This window comes from Phaseolus vulgaris, chromosome 1 (genome assembly GCF_051622355.1).
Source record: "Phaseolus vulgaris cultivar YP4 chromosome 1, ASM5162235v1, whole genome shotgun sequence".
NCBI classification, from domain to species: domain Eukaryota; kingdom Viridiplantae; phylum Streptophyta; class Magnoliopsida; order Fabales; family Fabaceae; genus Phaseolus; species Phaseolus vulgaris.
The window spans coordinates 37,994,898-38,020,544 of NC_143498.1; the positions used below are offsets into that span (position 1 = coordinate 37,994,898).

Sequence of the window (25,647 nt, forward strand, 5' to 3'; positions counted from 1 at the left end):
TAAATTATATTTATTTTTCTTTTCTTTTATGAAAATCAGGTTGTTTAACTTGTTAATTTAAAAAATATTTAACTTCTCCTTATATTAAAAAATACAAAAGCTAAAAAGATTGAATCAAACATAATTATATACAAATACTTAAGGTAAGAAGTTAAAATCTAAGAATTGTGGCTAAAGAATATGCATTATGCCTAACTTCCACTCCAACCTAAAATTTTGGGTTACATTCATAAAAATGAGGCAAATTCTTGCTCCACCATATGAATTTCAACATGTTTCAATCGGCTATTGAAAATGATAAAAAACACTCTTTCAAAATTACGAAAATAACCTTAAATAAAAGAAGGGTGTAAATAAAAATTACTTGTGAAATTTTTTTTCTGAAAATATTTTGGATTTGAATTTTCAAAACACATTTTTAAATTTTGGAAATTTTTATTCAAAATTCATTTTCAATTTTGTGTTCTGGAATTTTTGTTTGGAATGTAGTTTTTTAGTTTTGAATTATATTTATTATGGATTTTCAAATCCAGAATAAGAGTAATTTTGGAAATCTCAAAAAAAAAAATATAGGGTGCAAGTTAAATTTGATATGGTGCAGAAAGAAATTGCCTAAAAATATTCTGAAAGACCCGGTATAAATAAAAAAACTAGGAAAATTGCTTTTTGCACCTGATATTTTTGACCTGGAACATGGATTGTGTGAAGTTATAAAAATATCATTTTTAGTTTTTAATTAAGAGGGATACAAATCAAAATATATTCTGGAATACATTTTCAAATTTAAATTTTTAAAATATTTTTTAAAATTCTGTAAGTATTTTTCCAGAATTTTTGATATCCCTTCCAAAAATTTATGGATTTTATTTTGATTTTTTTTTTCAAAATGTATTTTCGTATCATGGAATTGTTTGTCTGAAAATATTTGGCTTTTCAATTTTATTCCAAAATTTCATTTCCTTTTCACAACAAACAACATTTGAAATATATTTTTATTTTTCATTCTATAATGCCAATTATTGATAAGTTTAAGTCTAACAAATGTAGAAAAAAAAAAAGGGGGCCATACTCAATTCCTTATTAGAGTGTTTTTAATGTTTTTTTATTTTAATTTACATCTTAGATTAAGGTATTGGTGAATATGAATCTTTTCATAACTAATAGAGCTTAAAATTAATTTTATAAACAACCAACTTATATGGTTGGCTCCACAAGACAATATTATTTTGTTTTGTTAAAATTTTGTTTTGAGCCCTCTAGCAGTCATTTATATGTGATTTAAAATGAATATTGGTGAGAGGAACAAGTCAAGAATTTTATATTGAATGAATAGGATTCATTTCTTGGGAAATAAATTTACTTATTCTGTCTCTCTTCTCCTACACTTTATATACATATACATATAAAATAGGTTTGCTTATAGCCTAAGAGATGCAATGTTCTCTGCTTACCATGCAAGTTTTATTGCAGCTTTCTTTTTTCTGGATAAGATTGCTTATATATCTCTGCCACACCTACCTCATTGTCACAAGTCACACCTCCTTTAAACCAAAGCCAGAGAAAAAGATGGGCCTGTCTCTGCAGAAACTTGCACCTGGTACTCCCTTGTCTTCTTCTCTATTATTGTTGTTGGAAAAACATTTTAACATCTCATATTTATCTCATGCATGTAATCTTACTCTAGAGCTCATAATTTAGTTTATCTATGGATATCATAAAGTGAATAATAATTACTTTGCATCACTAATTTCAACATTTACCTCTTACATCAACTTAAGTTTAACTACGTACTTTCTTTTATGTCTCATGTTTTGTTGCATGTTCATAATATTTTTAATGAAAATTTGAGACAGGGGCTGATCAAAAAAAGCTGAAAGAACTTGAACCAATTATAGACGAAGGGTATAAAGAGTTATTCCAAGACAAAGGCAGCATCGAATTCCCAGTTTTTTACAGAGCAGTATGCGAGATTGTCGAGTACTTAACCATTTTCGTATAAAGCTGCTAAATTATTATTTAATTAATTATAAAGTGACACCATTTTGTTATGCTGTATGTAACATTCTTAGCTTTCACAATGTTTTGTCAGGAAACTCAATGAAAAACTCGGAAATACGCAGATTAAACTTCCGGCGACCAAGGATCTGGAGACAGAATTCAATGTACGCATATTTCTATCATTATATCAGATATGGATATTTAATTAGTTTTTTAATGCATCGTAAATTTGTATATTTTTAATTGAATTTATATTACAAATTTTAATTTTAAAATATTTTTTATTTTTTTCTAAATAGATTAATGTATAATGTAACATTTTGTGTAACAAATATTCATGGCACTCTTTCCATATGTATATTTTCTTCTTGTTGTATATGTCTGTTTATATTTCTCTTATTTATTTGTCCTTTTTTTACTAATTTTTAATTAATATTTTTTTATGTGAATTAGTTTGATGTGATATTATTATTATTACTATTATATAAAAATTAGCAGCTTAGCTAAATAAGATATCTACAACAAGAATTTATTTTTTGATAAATGCACGAAATTCTTTAATTGTTTTTGTAAATTCATAAAATCTTTTAAAAAAATCTTATGATTTCATATTTCATAAACCTTTTTAAAAATTCAAATTACCAAATCCTATAGTTACAAAAGCCTTTTTATTAAAAAGTATTACGTTCTTAAAATGTAAAGAAAAACTTGAATACATAGTCTAATGAATTTCATCAAATTTTAGTTATTAATAAAAATATTATTTTCAAACTCAGATATACCAAAAAAAAAAAACTACGTATTGATTAAGAAGTCATATTTATTGCATATAATACTCACATTTAAATCAATTTGAACGTGTTTATGGAATGAAGAGATCAAATAGGACTGAATTAGTTGAAATTTATTTATATTTTAGAGTTGGATTATATTTTAGATTTGTGTTCGAAAGGGGTATGTTAAAAAAGTAGATTACAAAATTGCAATTCCCAGTGTTTCTCTTTTGATAATTTTAGCTAGCTTATATAGTACATTATATGAGTTTAGGTTCAGTATAATTAACAGATGATTGTTCTTTGCTTTAATGGGAAATGTAGAAGCGTGAAAATGAAAAGAGTAAAACTGGGAAAAACAAGGCACTGACAAAAACAGAATTCCAGGAGATAATGAAAAATTTGGTGAAAACATCAGGATTTACTGGTATAGGAGCAAAGGAAGCAATCTTGTGTATTTTTGGTGTTCCATTGGCTGCTCTGTTGATAAAGCAGAAAGTGATGCCAGAGGCAATTCGAGATGAATATTTCATTCCAGGAGTAACTTCTGCCACGGTTTTCACCCTTGCTGCTCTCAACAAGATTTGATATTCATTATATTATATCTATATATATATATATAGACCGACCAACAATGTGTAATTGCATTACTTTGTACTTCTGCAACTTCATAACTTCAATCTATCTATGAACCAATTGATAGGTTCCATGATTTCATACTCACCTCTCTATGCATTCAGTCAAGTTTCAAATACTGTAATTAATTAGTCCTAATACAGTGGATTAATGGTCAAATAGCTACTCTCATGTTGGAACTTTCATGACTGAATTAATCTAATGTAGACAGAAAAGTTTGAAAGAAAAAAAGTCAGAAGTCAAAGAAACTGAAAATAAAGGTGAAGGACTTTTCTAGAGTAGTTTAAAAAATTTCAAAATCTAAAACTACTTTTTAGTTTTCAGTTTGTAAATTTATTTCTTTTTATTAGTTTTAAAAACTTGTTAATCTAATAATATTCTTATGAAATGCTTTATAGAAAAAAGTGTAACACTATACAATAAATTGTGATGAAAGAATTTAGAGTGAAAGCATGACAGAGTAGAAAAGAATGTTTTTATGTTTTCACAAACTTGGTTCAAAATAGATTATGATAGATCGAATCTAGATAAAACAGACACTAAAATATAATATGTTCAGTATTTAAGGTTTAAGTCTTGCATGAATTTAGACAGAACTAGTAACAAATTTGATGCAGGACTATAGCGAGTTGGGACTCAAATTCAAATTCAATTCATGATTATGGATTTTTTTGTTGTGAAAGAAGATGACGAAGAGAATCTTCTGCACTAATGGTTCTTCAAAGTCAAAATATGTGCAGCTATGTACACTTGAGGTACTTAATCAACAACTCCATGTGTGAATGAGAAAACACTGATATGGCTACTTTATATACTTTGAAATGAAAAGGAAAAAAGAATGAACCATTGCAATCGTTGTCTTTTGATAAAATCCAGACATTAAATTACCAATGATTGGACAGTGATTGCGCACATTAAACAAACACAAATTGGAAAAAATTTTAAATATAGGCGGTTAGAGGTTATAGGAGATGTGACCCACAGGAGCATGAATTTTTCAATGTTCAATTCAAAAATATCAAAACATACCTTCATGAATCAATCACATGGCACGTGCTCCAAATTAACGACAGGTCCTCTAATTTACTTTGCAAGTGACAGTTGTTGGGAGTTTGACACAGTTTGAGGGTCATCTTGCATCTCCTGTAACATCAACATGTCCCCCAACTCTTTGGAAATTAACATGCCAAGAAACAAAAAAGCCTGCGACAACATCCCAGACGGCTTAGGTTCATCAGAAACAAAAAAAACATCAGAATGGCCGCATCATTGATAGACTCCTTTGCCTACAAAATTATTGCATGTTTTTCAAGGATGTATTAAAAAAATCATTCTTTCTTCTATCAGATTATTATTCTTAAGTACCAATACAGGGAGCAAAATGATTGATTACTTGGGAAAAAGTGACTCCTTTTTTCCTGCGCGTTGGCGGTGCGACGCCGTTTTCTTGGTAGTTTTTCAGTATGGGTCTGGTTCGGCTAGGTTTCATATACGCTGGCACTGTCTTCAAATCAAGATTTGGAGTCTTGAACAATGATTGTTGTATCCGTGTCCTAGTTCCCTGCTTCTTGTATTAAAGGTGATATGATATCTTGTATCAGTGCAAAGCCCCCTGAGGATGTATATCTTGTGAGTTTTAATGACGGCAAAAATCATCTTCACAAAGAGTGATCTTGAATAATGGGGATAAACCTTTGACGCGTATAGAACTCTGCAAGAAATTGGGCAAGATGTGGAATTTTTTATCTGATTGAAAAACCATCATTTGGGTAAAAGATTCTATGAATTTGCATTTTCGTAATTGGAAGATGTGAGAAGAGTTTTAGGTGTTTGGTCTTGGATATGAAAGAGATGCCCGATAAAATTATAGGACTCACATTTTCATACTGCAGGAGATGCCATTCTAATTCTGTGGTGGTTCAGAAAAGACAGGATAACCAGGTTACACATAAATATGTTGAAAATAAACCAGTTGATATTAAGGCTGATGCGTGATTAGAGAACTTTAGTGTGGGTGAAAAAGAAGAGGAGGTTGGTCCTAGCAATACTGGTGCAGATAGCTTAGATGGTATTCCAAGTATCATTGCGGAAACTCAGAACATTGTTAATTAAAATGAGGTTCAATCTTCTGCTAAAAAATACTCCACTGATAATAGGATAAATTCTCCAGGTTTGGCCTTTCAAAACAATTTTGATGGTTTGCTTAATGATATCGAAACTAACAGTGTTGATAATATTATTCCATTGAATGTTCTTAATAATAATCAAGGTGTGCAGTCTACGTAACAAAATCCTCCTTTGTAAGTGCCTGAGGTTTATGTAACTACAACTTCAGAAAACTCAGTTGTTGCCAATTTTGAATATGAACAGGAAGTGAGGTGAAAGAGTTGGGCTAATATGGCTCATGAAGCTGAACTTTCTTCTTCTGAATTTGAAGAATCTGAAGAAGACAAGGTCAAAACCTCACGAAAACCTGGCAGGCCTAAAAGGAATGCTTCTAAAGCTGCTAAACACACCACTAAAGGGAATCCTCCAAAACGAAAATAATGTAGCTAAGATCTCTCTATTGGGATATCTATGGTGTGGCTAATGATAAAACTTTAAATATGCTTAGTAGTCTTCTGAATAAACATCGCCCTGATGTTGTGTTTCTTGTGAACCTATGACTTCCAATGCTGATTTACATGCTAAATTCTTTGTCAAGTTAAGATTACAGATGGTTGTTTTCTCTCCTAGTAATTCTAAGATTGCTAAGCTTGGTGGTGTCAATCATTAATGTTAGACCACAATATATTGTTGTGTCTACAGTGTTGCAGGTGAAAACCATGAATGTTGCTGGGGTCTATGCAGCTACCACGTATGTCAGCAGGAGACAACTTTGGCAGGATTTGAGTGGTCTCCAAGGTCCTTAGTGTATTGTTGTGTATTGTTAGAGATTTTAATGATGTGTTGTCAACTAATGAATGCAAGGGAGGAATTCCCCCTGATCTTACCTCTTGTTCTGAATTTTCAGATTGGATTAATAAAAATAATTTCATTGGTATGTCTTATACTCGTACCTGTTTTACTTGGTCCAAGTACAGGTTTTGGTAATCAAAGGATTGGTAAGGGGTTAGATAGGGTTCTTTGCAATCATGGTAGTCAAAATTTGGTATCTTACTCAAAAGAGAAATATAAATCATAAATGGGGAGATCATAATATGGATAGTAAGATTCTATTTATATGCACGCATAAATCATTATATCTCACTCAAAAAATTTATAATTCAACCTCATAATATATATAAAAAAAAGAGTACATAATTAGATTCATATTCTTATCCTCCACTCTCCTAGTTATACATTACATTAAACCTTGTTTCGCTTTCAAATTTGCAAATTCAGGAGGATAATGCAATTAAAGGTTAAGAAAATAGTTTACAATATGTAAATGTCTATGGAGTTGTTTGTCCCACCTTCCATCAATGATGTTCCACAAAGACAAATAACTAACCAAAATATATTAAAATGAGATAGTTTTTTGCTTTGAATTTCAAAATCACTATCCTAACAAACAAATACATAGACAGTTAGCTAACCAGAATAAAATACTTTTTTCTGACAGCATTGAAAGCCTTTTGTATTTGTCTTTAGATTGTTTCATTGCTTCATAAATGAAACTCATGGCTAGCTTTTGAGATGAATCAACCAATTGAAGCACTTCAATTAGAGGCAATGTACCATTCAAACAAGTTATGATATTCTTCCAAAAATTCTTATCTAAAACCACATCTTCAATTATTTTACCATAATTTGTTTTTGTTTTAACAAACGTATTATACTTCCATTCATTACTCGTAAACATTCTAATTAAAGCTCTATTATTATCATGAAGGCACCCTAATGTCAAGGACGATGTAACAAAGAGTAATACCTGGTCTTACCAAATCTCTTCCTTTTTGTGAAATATTGTAATAGAGAAATTATAGATCTTAAATTGATAAAATGAGTAATTTTTTTACCTTTTGAAATTGTCTCCTCATGAATTGGGATCTCTTCTCATAATCCTTCAACATTAAGTCAACGAATGTGCAACATAAGGTGTCCAAAATAGTCTTTTTCTCTTTGCAATCAATATTTGACCAGCAACTTTGTAGTTTGCAACACAATGTGCAACACAAGGTTTCCAAAATACCTTTTGACAGTATTTGCATTGAAGTTTTCTAGTATCCCCAACAACTAAGATACAACACTTCCAAGCAATCACTCTTATTTCCTGGAGCATTTTTGGGAGTCACCGTCACACATAGGTATAAAAGTCATTTTAATAATTGGAATATGGGACTACAAATTGGGTGTGGTGTAGTGGGAAAAATATAGGGAAAAAATTGCACTTTGGTTGTAGAGGGAAAAACATAGGAAGAAGGAAAATCGCACTTTGGAATGAAGTGTGTGTGCAGTGAAAATAAATAGATGAAGGGAGGAGAGGAAACTGGGAAGTTGGAAGAGAAGAAATCAATTGGGTTAAAAAAATAAGTGTGGCATAGCAAAAACCTAGAGAGTTTCATGGGGAAGTTGAAAGAGAATGATAAGTCATTTGGTTTCATTTCAAAAAATAATAACGTGGCACGAAAATTGGCTTAAAGAATTAAGTGTGGTAACTATCCATTGAGTGTCATCCAGAGAATGAGTCATATGGTTTAAAAAACATAAGTGTGGTAATTGTCCAATGAGTATTTTGCAGAGAGTCATATGGTTTCAAAACACATAATCGTGGCATGACTCATGCACTTCCTCCATCCAAACCCAATTAGGAAATTTAATTGTAGCACTTTAGGTTTTTCCTAATTGTATGACTCAAATGATTATGATGTGTAGAGATTTGGAGAAGGGGAAGGAGAAAATTCATGTTAAGGTAGAGCCTTCTGCTAAGGGATTAGACCATCTGGAGGCATCAGACGATGAGGCGTTAGACATGTTTACCAACCGTCTGCCTCTTACATGAGTAGGCCTGCAAAGGTTGACTCTAGTTATCAACTTATGTGTGACAAAGAGAGGAGGATAATCAAGCCTATACATAGGTTTGGATATGTCAATCTTATAAGTTATGCTTTGACAACAGTTAAAGAGCAATTTAAAACCTAAAAGCTTTCAAAAGGTTGTAAAAAGTTCAAAAGGTCAACAATGGCAAGTTTCCATGGAAGAAGAAATTGAGTCTCTAAGAAAGAACCACACGTGGACGCTTGTTGATCTACCAGGAAAACATAAGGTGGTAGGATGCAAGTGGATGTTCAAGAAGAAGGAAGAAATACTAAGTATGGAGGGTTAGAGATTCAAGGCTAGATTGGTGGGGAAAGGTTTTACACAAGAGGAGGGAGTTGACTAAAATGAGATATTATCACCTGTGGTAAAATATTGTTCCATAAGGATTTTAATGTCTATTGTTAACCAGTACAATCTAGTGTTAGAACAGTTACATATGAAGATGTTTTTGCATGGTATTATGGAGGAGACTGTCTATATGCAATAGCCCGAGTGGTTTGTTGAAAAGGATGAGAAGTTATGTCTCTTAGAAAAATCTTTATATCCAAAGATTAAGTTCATAGTTTGAAATGAAGGATCTTGATTCCGTGAGACATACACTAGGGGTGGACATATAGAGGGATCAAATAGTTGGGATACTACATTTTTTCTTAACAAGGGTACTTGTAGAAAGTGGTTGAGAGGTTTAGGATTCATGAATCTAAATTTGTGGGAACAAACACTACATAAAGCTCTCAGTTGCTCAAGCTCCAAGTACTAAGGAGGAAAGAAGGAAGGTGAAGACTATCCTGCATGCAAATGGAGTTGGTAGCATCATTTATAGGATGGTCTGTAGCAAACCAGATCTAGTTCATGCATTTAGTGTTGTTAGCAGGTACATGGAAGATCGTGGACGACCTCATTGGAAGGCTTTAAAGTGGGTTTTGAAATATCTAAGATGAACAATATCATCTAGTCTTGTGTATAGACGATCTACCCTTGATAAAGTTGTTATAAAAGGGTATGTGGACATTGATTAAGCAAGAAATGTTGATACCAGAAAGTCACTTTCTAGGTATGTCTTTACGTTATTTAGTATTGCAGTTTGTTGGAAATCTAGTTTACAATCAATTGTGGCTTTATCCACTACTCAGGCAAAGTATACCGTGCTCATAGAGGGAGTAAAGGAGACACAGTGGTTGAAGGGGATGAATGGAGAGTTAGGAAGTGTACAAGAATGTGAAACGTCATCCACTTAGTTGATCATCAAATTTACCATAAGAGAAAAAAACATCAGACTTTATTTCGTGAAAGACGTTATTGAGTCTGAAAAGGTTAGGATCGAGAATATAGTCTCAAAATAAAATTCAGCAATGTGTTTAGAAAGTCCTTGTTAAGATTAAGGTTCAAACGATGTCTGGAGTTGGTTGATTTTTCATTTGAGGAAAAGGGAAGTTGAAGTTGGAAGCTCTTCTATGATTTGAAGTCAAGATGGAGAATTATGATGGTTAGCTCTAAATCATGTATAAGAGCTTATTCATACGGTCTAACTATCTGATGTGAAGAATAAAAAGATTGTCTACTAGAGATCATCTAATAGTGTTAGATCATCTAGTAGCATTGAGAGAAGTTAGAATGTCTAGTACGAGTTTAATATAATTGTCTTAACAAAATGATCTTACTCTTTTTGCATAGAGTCAATTTAGAGTTCTTGTGATCTTTGTAAAGATGTTGATGTGTGAGAGTTCTTTATCTATATACCTCCTATTATTAATAAAGTGTTTTCTTCGATCTTGTTCATATTTTCTTGCTTCATTATTTTTTAGAACCCAACAACCTTCAAACTATAATGACCTCTTGATCATATAGCCACATGACATTATTTCGTTTTAAAAGACTTTATGCAAGTAACCTATGCATTATTTCCTTTTAGCTCAGCATTTCTGAAAGTCCTTTTATCTCTTATTTTCTTCCAAATCTTTTTTTTAATTATATTTTAGGCTTGTTAATTTGTCAACTTAATGTTACATATTTGGGAATGCCTATTATCTCACATATAAAACTTGTAAAAAGTGACAAAGATATTGATGAAACATCTAGTTTACAAATAATATATAAATAAAAATAATATACTATTGTGATGTAATAAATTAAAAAATGATATTCAATAAATTACAAACCATATTAATTTAATAATGATAATTAATTATTATCATTTTAAGTATGAATAACATCTTCTATAACAATTAAATTTAAATAACACACTAATAAAATAATAAAATAGTGTTTAATATATAATCAGTAATTTATTTTATATCTAATATAATAGAAAGTGTATTGGTAGATTATCAACATTTAAAAAACATAGAATTGTGGAAGTGAAAACATTGGTTAAAGAATGGTTCTGAAAAGTGTGCTGTTTGCAACTATCAACTACTCCATATGAATCAGAAAGCACTGAAATTTTATGGATGCTTTCTTTACTTTGTAATGAAAACGAAAAGGAACCATTGCCAATCGTTGTCCTTTAATCAAATAAGACATCAAATACCAATGGTTAGACAGTGATTGCGCACATTAAACAAACACAAATTGGAAAATTTGTTAACTATGGGCTAAGAATAGCATGCAAACACCTTGGTTTTAGCACCAGTCACCATTTGTGTCTCCAGTTGTGTATGGCTCTTAGGGGTTGTAGGAGATGTGACCCACAGGAGCATGAATTTTTCAATGTTCAATTCAAAAATATCAAAACATACCTTCATGAATCAATCACATGGCACGTGCTCCAAATTAAGGACAGATCCTCTAACTTACTTTGCAAGTGACAGCTGTCGGGAGTTTAACACAGTTTGAGGGGCATCCTCCATATCCTGTAACATCAACATGTCCCCGAAATCTTTGGAAATTAACATGCCAAGAAAAAAAAAAGTCTGCGACAACATCCGAGACGGTTTAGGTTCATCAGAAACAAAAAACACCATAATGGCCGCATCATTGATCGACTCCTTTGCATGCTACACAAATTATTGTATGTTTTACAAGGATGCATAAACAAAATCATTCTTTGAATGCATTTGAATACGTGGGGTGTGCGTGATTATTATTCATAAGTACCAAATGTGAGGATATAAGGAAAACAGGAGAGAGCAAAATGATTGGAAAAGATAGCGGTGTCATGAAGGCATGGGAGGCAACGATGAGAAAGACACATGCAGTTGCCAAGAAGCGTGCTAACAGTATATTTGGGACGATATCCTTGACACAAGTTACGGAAGAAGAAGATAACCAGGATGATTATGATGACCAAGAAGAGAATGGGAACGAGGTATATGAGGTATACCTTGAAGAGAAGAAACTACCTAATGGGGATTACTATACGGGGGAATGGGCAAATAACTTCCCACACGGGCTAGGGAAATACCTGTGGACCGATGGGTGCATGTACGTTGGAGATTGGTTCAAAGGGAAGACAAAGGGAAAGGGTAGGTTCAGTTGGCCTTCAGGGGCCACGTATGAAGGGGAGTTCAAGAGTGGTTTCATGGATGGGACAGGGACTTACACAGGGTGTAGTGGGGAGACTTATAAGGGGCAGTGGGAACTGAACTTGAAACATGGTCATGGTTTTAAGAGTTATGCCAATGGGGATTGGTTTGATGGAGAGTGGAAGAGGGATTTGCAAGATGGGGAGGGGAGGTATGAGTGGAAGGATGAGAGCCATTATGTGGGGGAATGGAGGAATGGGAGTATTTGGGGTAAAGGGTCATTTGTTTGGGCTAATGGGAATGTGTTTGAAGGGGTTTGGGAAGATGGTTGGCCAAAGGGGAATGGGACTTTCAAGTGGCCAAATGGAAGTTTTTATGAGGGAAATTTCAGCAAGGATGGGAAGGATCAGAATGGGACATACCATCCATGTGAGTCAGCAGAGGGGGAGGGGCATAGTGAGTGGGATCCTCAAGAGTTGTATAGTGAGTTGAGTGGGTATTTGGTTTGCCCTGCAGAGAAGGTTCAGGTTATGCCATCACAGAAGAGGCTTGCAGTTTGGAGGTCTACAAAGGCAGGGGAGAGTGCTAAAAATAGGAGAATGTCAGTGGATGGAAGGGTAAGTATTGGCTTGGAGAGACCACCTGATAGGTTGCAAATATGGGATGGTGGGGAAAGTGATGCAAGTAGTGCTAAAACTCCAACCATGGGGAGTGATCTGGAGGAAGACTTGACGGCTTTACGTGTAGATGATGCTGCCGAAAATTTGGGTCAACTCCAACCTCTCAAAGCACCCAAGAAGGCAAAGAGGCAGGGAGAGACCATTTGCAAAGGACACAAAAATTATGAGCTCATGCTCAATTTGCAGCTCGGAATCAGGTGTGTGTGTTTTGGATATCTTTCTTAAAATTTCCAACCATCTTAGAGATCTGGTTGTTTCTGCTTCTCTCTCTGTTATTTCTGCTAATTAATTCGCCAAAATTATTACAGTACAAAAAAACTGACAAGAGATAGCTGAAATTGCCCATAGTGAGAATTAGATTTTGCATTTGTTTCACCATTAGAGGAGTGCTAACTAAAACTTGCTTTATTTTCTTGCTCTATGTTTACTTCCATCATCTTCTTGCCAGCCAAAATTGCTTTTCATTATCTCTTAATAATATTATGTTGATGAATGCTATAACATCTCAAGTGTCAACCACTTCTCAGCAGAAAGGAAAGATGACTTCTATTGTTCATTCTATTTCCTTCAAAAATAAAGTTATTTCTTCTTATTTATATAACTCCAAACAACTGTATACTCACAGCATAGATAATTTGACAGGATATGCAGTTGTTGTTGTTCTTAACTTTTTTCATAATTTCAGGATCTCTGAGTGCTTTCTTTTATTCTTGCCTATAATTTTATAAATATTTCATATTTTATAATTTCTTGGACTTCATAGGCATTCTGTTGCAAGGCCTGCTCCCACAGCATCACTTGATCTGAAGCCTTCAGCTTTTGATCCTAAGGAGAAAGTGTGGACAAGATTTCCACCCGAAGGATCCAAATATACTCCACCACATCCATCTTGTGATTTTAAGTGGAAGGACTATTGCCCGGTAGTTTTTAGGTCAGCCATATTATTACTTAATCTGTTCTTACGGTTAGTTATTCTGAGCATATTGTACAAGTCATCCAATGAACAGATTCTTATGTATGCATGAAATTTCCTTCTGTCATTACACTAACATGTGGTTCCCTCCTTCCATAAATGAGTTTAATACTTTTGATACATTATCAAAAAAATTTAGATTGTCAATCAATTTAAAATCTCCTTCAATATGACTTTTCAAGAAGTTAGTGTGAGCTATGAACACTTGTGATAACCTATGATTTAATAATTATGTAAAAGAAAACTTTACATTATTAGTGCATCTTAATTAAATTCAATGAAATTACATGTGATCAAAATGAGAGAAAAAATGGACAGAATTCAACCAAAACTAAGCTATATTAAAGGAGTTAGATGTAGTTACTGAATGAGATTAATGGTACAAGGATGCCATTTTCTTCAGCTTATAGATTGCACTCTGTCCTCAGAACTCTTAGGAAGCTATTCATGGTGGATCCAGCTGATTACATGTTATCCTTATGTGGAAATGATGCCCTTCGTGAACTTTCCTCTCCTGGAAAAAGTGGCAGCTTCTTTTACTTGACCAATGACGACCGTTACATGATTAAGACAATGAAGAAAGCTGAAGTGAAAGTGAGTTCCACTCTGATCTTGCCGTTTCTGATATTTCTTGGGAACCATGACACATTTCTTAAAATTTGGCCCTACTTGATTTGTGTTTAGGTTCTATTGAGACTGCTTCCAGCCTATTACAATCACTTTCGAGACCACAAAAATACTCTTTTGACAAAGTATTATGGCCTGCATTGTGTGAAGTTAAATGGACCTATTCAGAAGAAGGTACATTTCGTATTGTTAGTGTCAACACACGAAGTCCCTTCTAACAGAATTTTGTATGAAATAGCGATGACTCGTTTGTTTCCTTTCTAGTTTAAGCTTTTAATGTAATGTATGTTGTACAAACTTCAATTTTTTGGCATTGACTTAACTAGTGTTTATTCTCACAGGAAAATAGATATTTCTATGAAGTTTCTATAGTTTGAGTATAATAAGCTTCATAATATGTTTGGTTTTCCAGGTTCGTTTTATCATAATGGGCAACCTCTTCCGTTCTGAGTTTATCACCCATAGACGCTACGATTTAAAGGGTTCTTCACTTGGACGCACCTCAGATAAGCCTGAGACAGAAATTAGTGAAACCACTATACTTAAGGATCTTGATCTTAATTTCCTATTTCAACTGGAGAAGTCCCAATTTGAAGATTTTTGCAGGTGATAGGGACTGTGATACCTTAATTTTTTAATTTTGTATGTATAAGTTAAATTTGACTACAATTGTGGGTTTTGAAAATCGGTTATTTAAATTGTGATCAAATACACGTATATGTTTAATAGATAATGAAATTAAAATTCACTTCAACATCAACTAGTGATGAAGACATTCCATAGTATATGAGTGGTACAAAACTCACTTTCTTATAAGCTGGTTTTATAAAATTGAGTTAGACTTAAAGTCATCTTCTCAATATGGTATCATAACCATTTAGAGCTTATTCTATTGAAAGTTTGTTAGCCTTATCAGACAACACGCTATCGGACCGTTATTAGACTTCCCAAAAATATATAGTCTCATGTCCGAGTTGACAGTTTCGTCGTGAGGGGGGTGTTGGAATCGACTAGAGATTAAGACATTTCATAGTATATAAGTGGGTGTGAACCTCACTTTATATCAATAAAGTTAAGCAATTGTGAACTCGTTGTCTTATGTCAAATTAAACTAAGCTTGTCAGGCATATACTTTGTTCTGCAGACAAGTTGATATGGACTGTGAGATTCTGGAACAGGAGGGAATTATGGACTATAGTCTTCTAGTGGGCATTTTTTTCAAAGATATTTCGCCAGACGGGGAAATTATTCCTATACAATCTCGAACGCCTGTTGGTAATTTTCTTACCCTATGAAGTAGTTTAACCTCGATGTTTAATATTTAAGTATATGTGAGTGTATGTTTCTGTGCTTTGACAACCCAATGAGGACCCTTTTGCTCTCCAACTTCAGGTGATTTAGAAAAAGAAGGAACTCCCCATACCTCAAGTGAAGACACAGATCAACCTCCTTCTGATCTTTCTAGGTGAATGTCTGTTTAAAGTTGTTTATCATACATAAATATACTGTTATATGGCGTAGCCTCATACTGTTCAAAAGAAGAACAAAGACCATAGTAAAGTAGACTAATTAACTAAACATATTACCTGCCACACCCATGCAGCCACGGAACAGGATGCAATGAACGAAACTTAGCCTTAATAAGAGCATATGCAATGAAAGTTGTTTACAGAGCTAGACTTAAGAACTAATTCTGATGCAATTTCACCCTTGGAGCAATTGAGATGGTAGTTATTAAATATATACGAGAAACACGTTTATATAAACAACGATTTTTAATGGTTCTTAAGAATTGTAGAGACAATTATAGCACAAATTTAAGATGTTCAGGACTACACTATAATATGTTCACCTAGTATCAATTTATTCAATAACAATGAACCTCCTTTTATCCAAGATTTACTTTCTCTTCTCTCTTTGGCTCGTTTCTTTTCCCTTCTCTGATGATGCATTTCTGTTACCTAAGCCTAATGGCTAAGGTAAATTTTAACTGGTTAGAAATTTAAGTGTTTGCTTTAATGTGGCCTTCTTTCTACTTAGTATTTCCTGATTATTAGCATCTTTACTTAGTACACTTTTAAATTGGCACACTGCCCCCTCCAATATTTTTGTTGAATAAACTATTTATTTTCTGTCAAGGTAATTAGCAGTTAATAAGAATACGGTATATAACATTTTCCAATTTGCTTTCCATGTCTATGTGACAATTATATCCAAGAATTTAGCATTCCTGCATGATGAAAAGCTCAAAGCTTATTATGGTTGCAGTGTGATATTGGGTATGAATATGCCAGCAAAGGTTGAAAGGACGGTGAGAAGAAGTGGTTGCGAATTACAGCTTATAGGAGAACCAATTGGAGAATTCTATAATGTGGCGTTGACTTTTGGTATCATAGACATACTTCAAGACTATGACATTAGCAAGAAGCTTGAGCATGCCTACAAATCCATTCAATATGACCCAACTTCAATATCAGCCGTTGATCCTATACAATATTCAAGGCGTTTTCGTGATTTCATACTCAGAGTATTCACTGAAAACTCTTGAAAGGTATACATGGTTCTTTCATTTCCTTATCTGAATGCAGCATGGTTACAAATATCCAATGCAGAAAATAGCAATGTTGGGGTGCTGCAAGTTTCACTGTTGGGAAGGGAAGGGAAATTTTGGTTATACAATCGAGATTCAGATGATTTTGGACACTGATTCAACCCTATTCTTTATTGCACCTTCTTAATTTCCTACATTCTTTGTATAGTGCGGACGTAGAGTATAAATAGCATAAGTGAAATACATGATGGAGAACGCTCTGAAAGCAATGTGCATCTTGTAACTAGAATATATTACTGTATCCTTTGTTAGTAATTATTTTCTAAGAGATGGAGAAGGGTGACATGGAATTCCTATCTGATTGGAATGTATATACTATATAGGTCAACGGAAATGGATCAATGTATATGTTTACTATCTTGTCTCACTTCTCTTTCATGTCATAGGGTTTTTCTGTCAGAACAAGGTTCTCACGTCTACTTTCTACACTCATCAGAGTCACCATCATATGAAAAGTAAATATACTATCACCAATTAACCATTTCATTACCATGATTAATCCAAATAATAAACAAAAGTGTTATAATTCTAAAATAATTAAGTTCAATAGTACATTACTAGTATATAAATTCAAACTATATTTAGAAAAGGTAAGTTCTTAATGTAATAATTATTAAATTATTAAAAATGAAAAAATGTTATTTAAAATTTTTGTCTTCAATTATCTAATCACAACATCTCCAAATCCAAAATCATAATGATCACGATCTAAGTTTATCCTCATATGAAAAATGAAAAATCTGCATAAAGAACATTAACATCAAAAACTATATTATCAATATCAAATTTGATATAGAAAGAAATGTGAACTAGTTCCAGACATTTTAAAATTTATGCATTTAAACGTGGAATAGAAACAAAACTAAAAACAAATTAAGAACAAAGCATATCCAACATAAAAAAACAAAGATAGAATAATGAAAAAAATGGTGGATATAACAAAAAAAAAATGGAAAAAAATAAAAAAAAAATATATAAAAAGATAATAAATTGGTGGCGAAAGTTGAAGGATACATTCGCATCTCACTCACTTTCTACACATGTGATGTAGAGAAGGTACAACGATGTTAAGAAGACAAAGACACAAAATGGTGTTAGAAAAGATGTGACGTGGTGGTGGCTAGAGACAAAGCACAAAACCAAATCATAAGCATTGGAAAAGTTGGGACTCAAATCCTATTCTTCTCTACAACGAGATTTTGAAAAGTTGTGTTCGAAAAAGTCAAATAATATGATTTTGTGTTTTTTTTGTGCTAAACAACAGACTTGGTGTCTCGAACTCACAAGTCTACCACAATTGAATCGAGTATAGTTGAGTCTACTCCAAGTTCATTAAGGAACACATTTAGAGATGAGTATATTTATGGCCAATGAAACAAACTCGTAAACTCGTTCAAGTTTAAATTGACTCAATTTTGAGAAATTTAGTAGATAAACAAAGAAATTTTTACATTAATAGAATAATTTTATTGAGGTATGAAAGAAATTAGAAGTGTTTCTACAATTCTCTCTTTGTGTCTACTACAAACTTTCATTACTATTTAGAACATAAATCATGTGTATGTGTTTATGCGTGCGTGTATTACTATTTAGAACATAAATCATGTGTGCGTTACATAAATAGAACATCTTTATTGAGGTTTGAAAGAAATTAGAAGTGTTTCTAGAATTCTCTCTTTGTATCTACTACAAACTTTCATTACTATTTTGAACATAAATCATGTGAGTGTGCATTACTATTTAAAACATAAATCAAGTGTGTGTTACATAAAACATTTTTATTGAGGTTTGAAAGAAATTAGAAGTTTTTTACAATTCTCTCTTTGTGTCCACTACAAACTTCCATTACTATTTAGAACACAAATCATGTGTGTGTGGAATGATATAACCAACACATGACAAATATTATTACAAATAAAAAAAATACATTACATATAAAAAAATAGAATCAAAATAGTCACTACACGTTTCATGCCTTGATAGTCCATCATTGGATGATCCAAAAACTGTTTAACATTGATTATTCAAGCTAGTCTTGGTTGAAGACAATTTGATGCAAAATATTTTAGTTTGTTATTGAATGTTGTATTAATTAGAAATAATTGAATTATAAAACATTTTATGTTTTAGTCTTACATTTTTTTACTCATTTTGTCAAACATGTTATGCATTTGATCTTTATATATAAAAAAATTTAATGAAATCATACAAACTTTGGTAAAGGTTAAGAGTAGCACATTTGTGCAATTCTTGTATGGAAAATGTTTCCTAATGATAAAAGTTGCAAGCTTGTGCAACCCAAACTTTAAAGGTCTACTTTTAACATAACTTTCCTTTCATTTGTGTCACTAGTATAACTCATCTTCACCATTTTTAACATTAAACTATCCCAAAAGCACCATTTTCATAACTCACAACAATCAATCTTCACCTTCAACAAACCACCATCACCACTCAAGCATTACCACACCACACCACCACCAACCCCCAAAACTCCACTATAACCCAATATGCAACATTATTAACATTTTGTCAAGCATACCAATTGAAGTAGTATAATGGATAAATCAAGTCATTTTTATGGTAATTTTTACTTGTTTAAATAATTTGTATATTTACTAATAAAGACTTAAGAATCTTGCATTGGAGATTGATGTAAAAAAATCAATTATAGTTCTAGCATTAACACAAACAAGATAAATGAGTTTTTAGAAATTTTCCAAAGAATGTCAAGCACAAAAACAAATTGATGATGAATATAAAGAGATCATTAAAGTTGATTTCATGACGTCAAGTAAACAAATTTTAAGATTTTAATCCAATTTATCTCATTGTTCTTTCATTCATAATATTAGTTTGCTCAAAGCCTAATTCTTTAATGATTAAAGCCTAAACTTTAACATAAAAACACATTCTTTATATTTTTTTTCTTATCACAAGATTTGCATAAAAAATAAGTGTCACAAAGAATGACCAAGGCACCAAATATTATGTCTAATATAAAATTTCTTTATTGTTCAACCTGTAACATCCCTATATTTTTTTCATATCTATAACCATAATCTGTATGAAATATTAAAGTAAATATATAAACATAATACAAATATATCTAAAATTTCATTATTATAATGTTTCAAATTATCTCTCTCTTCATAGGACTTGAAACATTTACATAAATTTTAAAACAAAATTTCAAAAGAACAATAAACATTTTCCATTATCCATCTTCTCACCAAGAAACTTTATCACCTGTAACATCATCTGCTCCCGTGTAAAATACACGATCATCACAGATCAAAGAAAAACAACCACAAAACAAAACAAAGGGTAAGCTAGGTATTTTTAAAACTTATAACACAAATATGAGTTTAAACATCCACATAAATTCATCATTTCTCCTGCATTTCACATAACCATCAAGTGTCTATCAACAATTTCAATATTCATCTTTCTCATGTCAGACTTCTACTGACTCATAACACATAGACACTTGACTCTACTTCCGGAAGACTCGTGCGTTGACTTAGACTCAGAGATCTGCACCTGTCATACTACATCACTGTGAAATCCACACAGCTATGCGCATAATTAATCTCAATATCATCTCTCTCCTAGTATGACAGGGTTAATTCATATAACAGGTCAAGTTAATTATCTTTCAAACAACTTACCCATTCATATGAACCTCCTTCGACTCTCACCACCTGAATAACTTCATCTATATGATTTCATTATCTCAGGAGAGTCAGGATATCTCCTTCTAGACGAATCCCTAGTCAATGCACATCCTAAACAATCTTAACACGGTATTTTCTTTCCTGAAAATACTATGTCTTGATTAGAATTCATATTTTGAACCTCAAAATATCCACCATCAAACAATCAAATCATACCAATGTTTAAAATTTCCAAAATACACAACAATTCATTGACTAATCATATAAATGTCTAATTAAAGAGATTTTCAATTAACTATACATGAAATAAAAGTTTACATACTTTATAAGAAAAACTATATATAAATAAATAAATCAATCTTTTAAAAGCAAATAAAAATTAGTTTAATATATTTTATTTTTATTTATTTATTATTATTTTATTTTTTTAGACTTTAGCTTGAGCTAGAATTCGCTAGCTTGACCTAAAATCCACCAGAGAGCACCCAGAATTTTAGCTTGAACTAAAATTCACTAGCTTGGGCTAAAATCCTCCAGAGAGCACCCAGAATTTTAGCTTGAGCTAGAATTCGCTAGCTTGAGCTAAAATCCTCCAGAGAGCACCCAGAATTTTAGCTTGAGCTAGAATTCGCTAGCTTGAGCTAAAATCCTCCAGAGAGCACCCAGAATTTTCTAGCTTGAGCTAGAACTTGCTAGCTTGGGCGAAATATGCAGAAAAATTCTGCATAACTTAATATACCTATCAGATTATAAATCAACATCTCATTCGATTCATAAATTATAAATCTACACATTACATTGGTAGTTCCTGTTCAACATGATACAATCACTCTCATTGAATCATTGAGTTATTATCTCCATCTATACATATATATATGATTTCTAATTCTACAACCATTTAAATCAAACAACCAATTCTCAATCACAACACTTTCAATTTCAATCAAACTACAATCTACTCAAAACAAGAAATCTTGCAACAAAATTTGGAATTGGTGATCACGTCACACTCACATTCAAATCTTCTAACCTAGGGTTCTATTGAAGATTTTAAACTAGCTTCCCTTACCTGGACTTTAGCAGATGCTCACTAAGAGCTCCAAACCCACCAAAAGCTTAAGGATACCCTAACCTGCACCACAGAGTCCTGATCACAAATCTAACTACATCACTAGGACCCTGAGCTAACATAGACTAATTTTGAAGACAAAAACCTCACATGCAAACTTAAATTAAAAGGCAACCCAACCAGATCAAAACTAACTGAAAGGAAAAAGAGTCAAGAATGAACTTACTCTATCTAAGATTTTGATCGGTCAATCTTGTAGAGTTCGCTGCCAAGAGTCCAATGGCAGACTCTGATCATCAAACTGACGAAAGAGGAGGTCAAAATCTAAGAGAGAAGGGAGAGGAAAGGAAAAAGGGAACAAAAATGAACATACTCTATGAAAGATTCTGATCGGTCAATATTGTAGATCTCGCTGCCAGGAGTCCAATGGTGGACTCCAATCGTCAAACAGATGAGCGAGGAGATCGAGATTTTAGAGAGAAGGCAGAGGAAAGGAAAAAAGAGTTTTTAGAGAGATGATAGTTCTTTTTAAAATGAAACCTGAATAACTAAATTTCTATTTATATAGCCTTTTCACTTTAATAATAAAATATTCAGGTGCCACTTTAATTGTACCATTTCTACTCTAAGACTATTTTTCTCGGTCCTTACACAACCTTAGGTCTATGGCTTTCAAAACATTTTCCAATACAATGATAATTAAACAAGTATAGATAATTAAACCATGCAACACAAAGCACAAAGATAGAAAAAAAGAATAAGATAAGAAATATATTAAAACACATAATATTACATTCATTACATGCAATCCCAATAGATATGAGATTTATTATTCCAAGACATTTGGAGCACAAAAAGTGAGCAAGAAAATGTAAAGCTTGAAGTTGAACGTCCATTTGTTGCTTTCCACATCTCATACATATGCACTAAGCTCCCCACCAATGAAAAGTTGCTTCCATAGTAACAAAATCTTCCTTTTTTTTCTTATGTCCATAAAAACGAAGTTTGGATTTTTAAAGGATTTTCACTTAACAACATATTCATCTTGCTGGAAGAAAAATAAAAATTTGTTGTTCACTTCATGTACTAGTAGCTTAGCAAGACTCTCCTATAATGACTTCCTTCATCTCAAGTTTTCAAGCTCTCATTTTTTTACAAAAAAAAATATGAAAAAATAACTACTAGTTTAGTCAACAATGAATCTAGATGATTTGGTTATAATAGCTCACAAAATTAAGAAAAACTCATTTTCTAAATGTAAATAAAGAGGTTTAAAAAGTATTATGATATAAGTAATCACCATATATGTCAACCATGATCATTCACTCACTACCACCGTTGCACTACTAAACAACTACACCCAATAACAACTTATCACTGCATCATACCACTATCACCTTCTACTGATATTTACTACTAACCACCTAACACATCAAAACTTCCATAAACTACCACAATTTTTAAACCTTTCACTACACACCATCATTTATGTTCCCCAACCAAACCACTACAAACTATCTTCATGACACCCACAACCACCATATTTATACCATGTCCAATGAATGAAAACAATTCCTTTACTAACCAATACTCCCGCAAAAGAAATACTTATAGAGGGAGTTTTCATAACTAGTTACATATGTTAAAATTTCGGTGGGAGAAATTTTACCACCAAGCACACAATAAAGTTATAAGTTGTTGCATAGTCTTACCTACACAATATTTGGTTTTTTTCTTAGATGGAACACTAGGAATCATATATGATTTTACATTCATGTTACAAAGATGAGATGAATGCACTTCTCATACATCTTCGTAGCTATACTCGAGGATTGTTCTTTAATATTTTAGCATTTTGCAAGCACAATTTGATTACAAAAATTCATTATAAGACCTAGTAAAATCACTTTTCTATTGTTCAATAATTTCCATGAGATTGATCTAATTGAATTTAATGTCACGAGAATTTTGGATTTTACAAACATTGGTGGTTCTCATTGAATCCCTAAAAGTTGGAAATTTGAATATACAATCTAATTACTCATTTCTATCTTATGAAAAATATTGAATATGAAAAGTGATTTCACTAGCATTTAGTAGATTTTTTTAATCAATTTGTGCTTGTAAAGTGCTTTAGGGGACATTCTTCTATGTTCATTGATATGAGTGTCCATTAAGTAGCATGGTTGTCTAGTATTTAACATTGCCATCTAGTACTTTTGGCATCTTTCGTTTGATTCGCCTATTCTTCATTTGCTTAGCACTTGGAGCATATTCACATATTCTTGTTTTGAGCTTTTACGCATTTAGAATCTTCAAACTATGTATGCTCTTGATTTCTTATGTTTAAGAAACTTCATCAGATTTACACTTGGTAAACTCATTAGATAAACCAAAACTTGGTATTTCTTTTTATTGTCAAAACCTTGGATGATAGTTTAGGTAGACGTTTGGATGTAAACTTGCACTTAATCTTGTATAAATAATTTATGCCTTAACAAATGAGTCACATATAACTAAGATATCATTGATCAATCTTTTAGAAACCCTTTGAAGCTCTAAGAGGGTTAATTGTGCATCTATATCATGGTAAAAGGAAGGGAAAGTTTAGTAATAATGAGGTGACAACTAAATTGTGTCTTTCAAGCAAGATTTTTCAAATTAAAATGGAAGAAAATGATGTTAGGATAATCCAAGAAGAAATGAGATTAATTAAAATGATGTGGATGATTATATTACGGGACAATATGGTACCCAACAAACACATATCTAACATGACCATACCCAATTGTTACCTAACATATCCTATCTTAAAGGACAAGTTTTTAGTGTACATAAATGGGATCATTTATACTAAAATTCATCATTTTATCATTGATGAGCCAAATAAAAACCCAAGAACCTTAGGATCCCTTATTTTCATCACTATCTTGGGTCAGTATCATAAGGAAGCAACAAACCCAAATGTAAAGATCAAACTAAGTATTGATGTCAGTTATGTCATAAGTATTGCATCAACACTGATAAACACCCTCAAATGTAGCCTAAGGAATAAAAGCCTCAAGGACATCACCATCTTCGCCAGTTGAGACAACATAGAACCTGATCCTTGAGAGATTATATTTCTTATATGCAAACCTCCAGATATGTTTCATGCTCATGGACATATCCAAAGCAATTTAGCTAGTGTACTCACAATGGGACAAGTGAAAAAATCATCTTGATGAGAAAATGTGAAATTGAAAGCACACATATTTCAAAGATAAAAATATTTTGTGTTGTTCATTAAACTCTTATGTTGCATATATTTACATTAAATTTACCTGCTTTTGAAATGAATCATTTTTCTATGCATAAGAAATCGAAAAGAACTTTTTATGTCATTTAAAAAAAAATTATCTCAATCTTTAACATTTCGCAAAAAAACAGGAGAATAAAATAAAAGAATTAAAAAAATAGAAGCAGACTCGCTTGAGCAACAAAATCTCACTCAAATTAGAAGAAGTCAATTGTTTATGCAGGTACCTTGTTTGAATGGTAATCTAATGCTTAAGGAATGAGCGTCAATGTTTGAGCTCTAATTACCATATTCAAACACGTTATGAAAGCGGAATACATCTCACTTGATTCATGACACAATGCTTTTAAGTGGGGATCCTAAAATTCAATTCAAATTATGGAGGCAAATATCGTTCTCAACCATAAAAATGTAACACTCAAGTAAGGAGGGCTACCTTTAGATCCAAGAAAACATAACATTTGAGTTCTCATGCAACACTAGTGTTGTCCTTATTCTTCATTAAGAAACAAACACCTCACTTAAGTATCCAACTAAAAGTTCAAGCCAGGAATGAATGACAGGACACTATAAACAAAACTTGTTATTTTTGGAGAACACATATCACAGAGTTAGCATAAATACTAGATTAGTTTTCCTTTTCTCTTGTAATATTAGTAATGGGAAGTTAATGTCATGGCTTTATGCTTAACAAATATCAAAGAAAGTAGCAGAAGATTTGAGGAAGAATTCTTCTACTTACTTTGGTAATAATTCTTTGAATATAAGTTACTATTTTTTGAGATTAAATGTATTATTCTTTCTTAATTGATTATGAAA

General features: G+C 32.3%; 2 protein-coding genes across 3 annotated transcripts; both read left to right on the plus strand.

Annotated features, from left to right (window-relative positions):
- The first annotated feature begins 1,446 nt into the window (after positions 1-1,446).
- Positions 1,447-3,490, plus strand: LOC137813969 (uncharacterized). Of its 2 annotated transcripts, none has more exons than XM_068616475.2 (4): positions 1,447-1,597; positions 1,854-1,977; positions 2,090-2,162; positions 3,096-3,490. In XM_068616475.2, exons 1-4 carry the CDS (start codon positions 1,453-1,455, stop codon positions 3,357-3,359), a joined length of 606 nt encoding a protein of 201 aa, XP_068472576.1. In that variant the 5' UTR covers positions 1,447-1,452; the 3' UTR covers positions 3,360-3,490. The 2 variants fall into 2 exon arrangements, with proteins under 2 accessions (XP_068472576.1, XP_090152710.1); XM_090296584.1 differs by having other exon boundaries at positions 3,159-3,490.
- Positions 3,491-11,357: 7,867 nt separating this feature from the next.
- On the plus strand, positions 11,358-17,058 carry LOC137816158 (phosphatidylinositol 4-phosphate 5-kinase 5). Its single transcript, XM_068619242.2, has 8 exons — positions 11,358-12,770; positions 13,337-13,504; positions 13,975-14,140; positions 14,231-14,347; positions 14,586-14,779; positions 15,318-15,448; positions 15,566-15,638; positions 16,442-17,058. Exons 1-8 carry the CDS (start codon positions 11,563-11,565, stop codon positions 16,719-16,721), a joined length of 2,337 nt encoding a protein of 778 aa, XP_068475343.1. The 5' UTR covers positions 11,358-11,562; the 3' UTR covers positions 16,722-17,058.
- The last annotated feature ends 8,589 nt before the right edge of the window (positions 17,059-25,647 follow it).

Excerpts from the sequence above, each read along its gene's own strand:
- LOC137813969 (XM_068616475.2), top strand. The coding sequence starts at position 1,453 with ATGCAAGTTTTATTGCAGCTTTCTTTTTTCTGGATAAGATTGCTTATA. Across the intron at positions 1,598-1,853 it reads TCTGCAGAAACTTGCACCTG|GGGCTGATCAAAAAAAGCTG; the intron begins GTACTCCCTTGT and ends AATTTGAGACAG. Across the intron at positions 1,978-2,089 it reads GCAGTATGCGAGATTGTCGA|GAAACTCAATGAAAAACTCG; the intron begins GTACTTAACCAT and ends ATGTTTTGTCAG.
- LOC137816158 (XM_068619242.2), top strand. The coding sequence starts at position 11,563 with ATGATTGGAAAAGATAGCGGTGTCATGAAGGCATGGGAGGCAACGATG. Across the intron at positions 13,505-13,974 it reads TATTGCCCGGTAGTTTTTAG|AACTCTTAGGAAGCTATTCA; the intron begins GTCAGCCATATT and ends CTCTGTCCTCAG. Across the intron at positions 14,348-14,585 it reads ATGGACCTATTCAGAAGAAG|GTTCGTTTTATCATAATGGG; the intron begins GTACATTTCGTA and ends TTGGTTTTCCAG.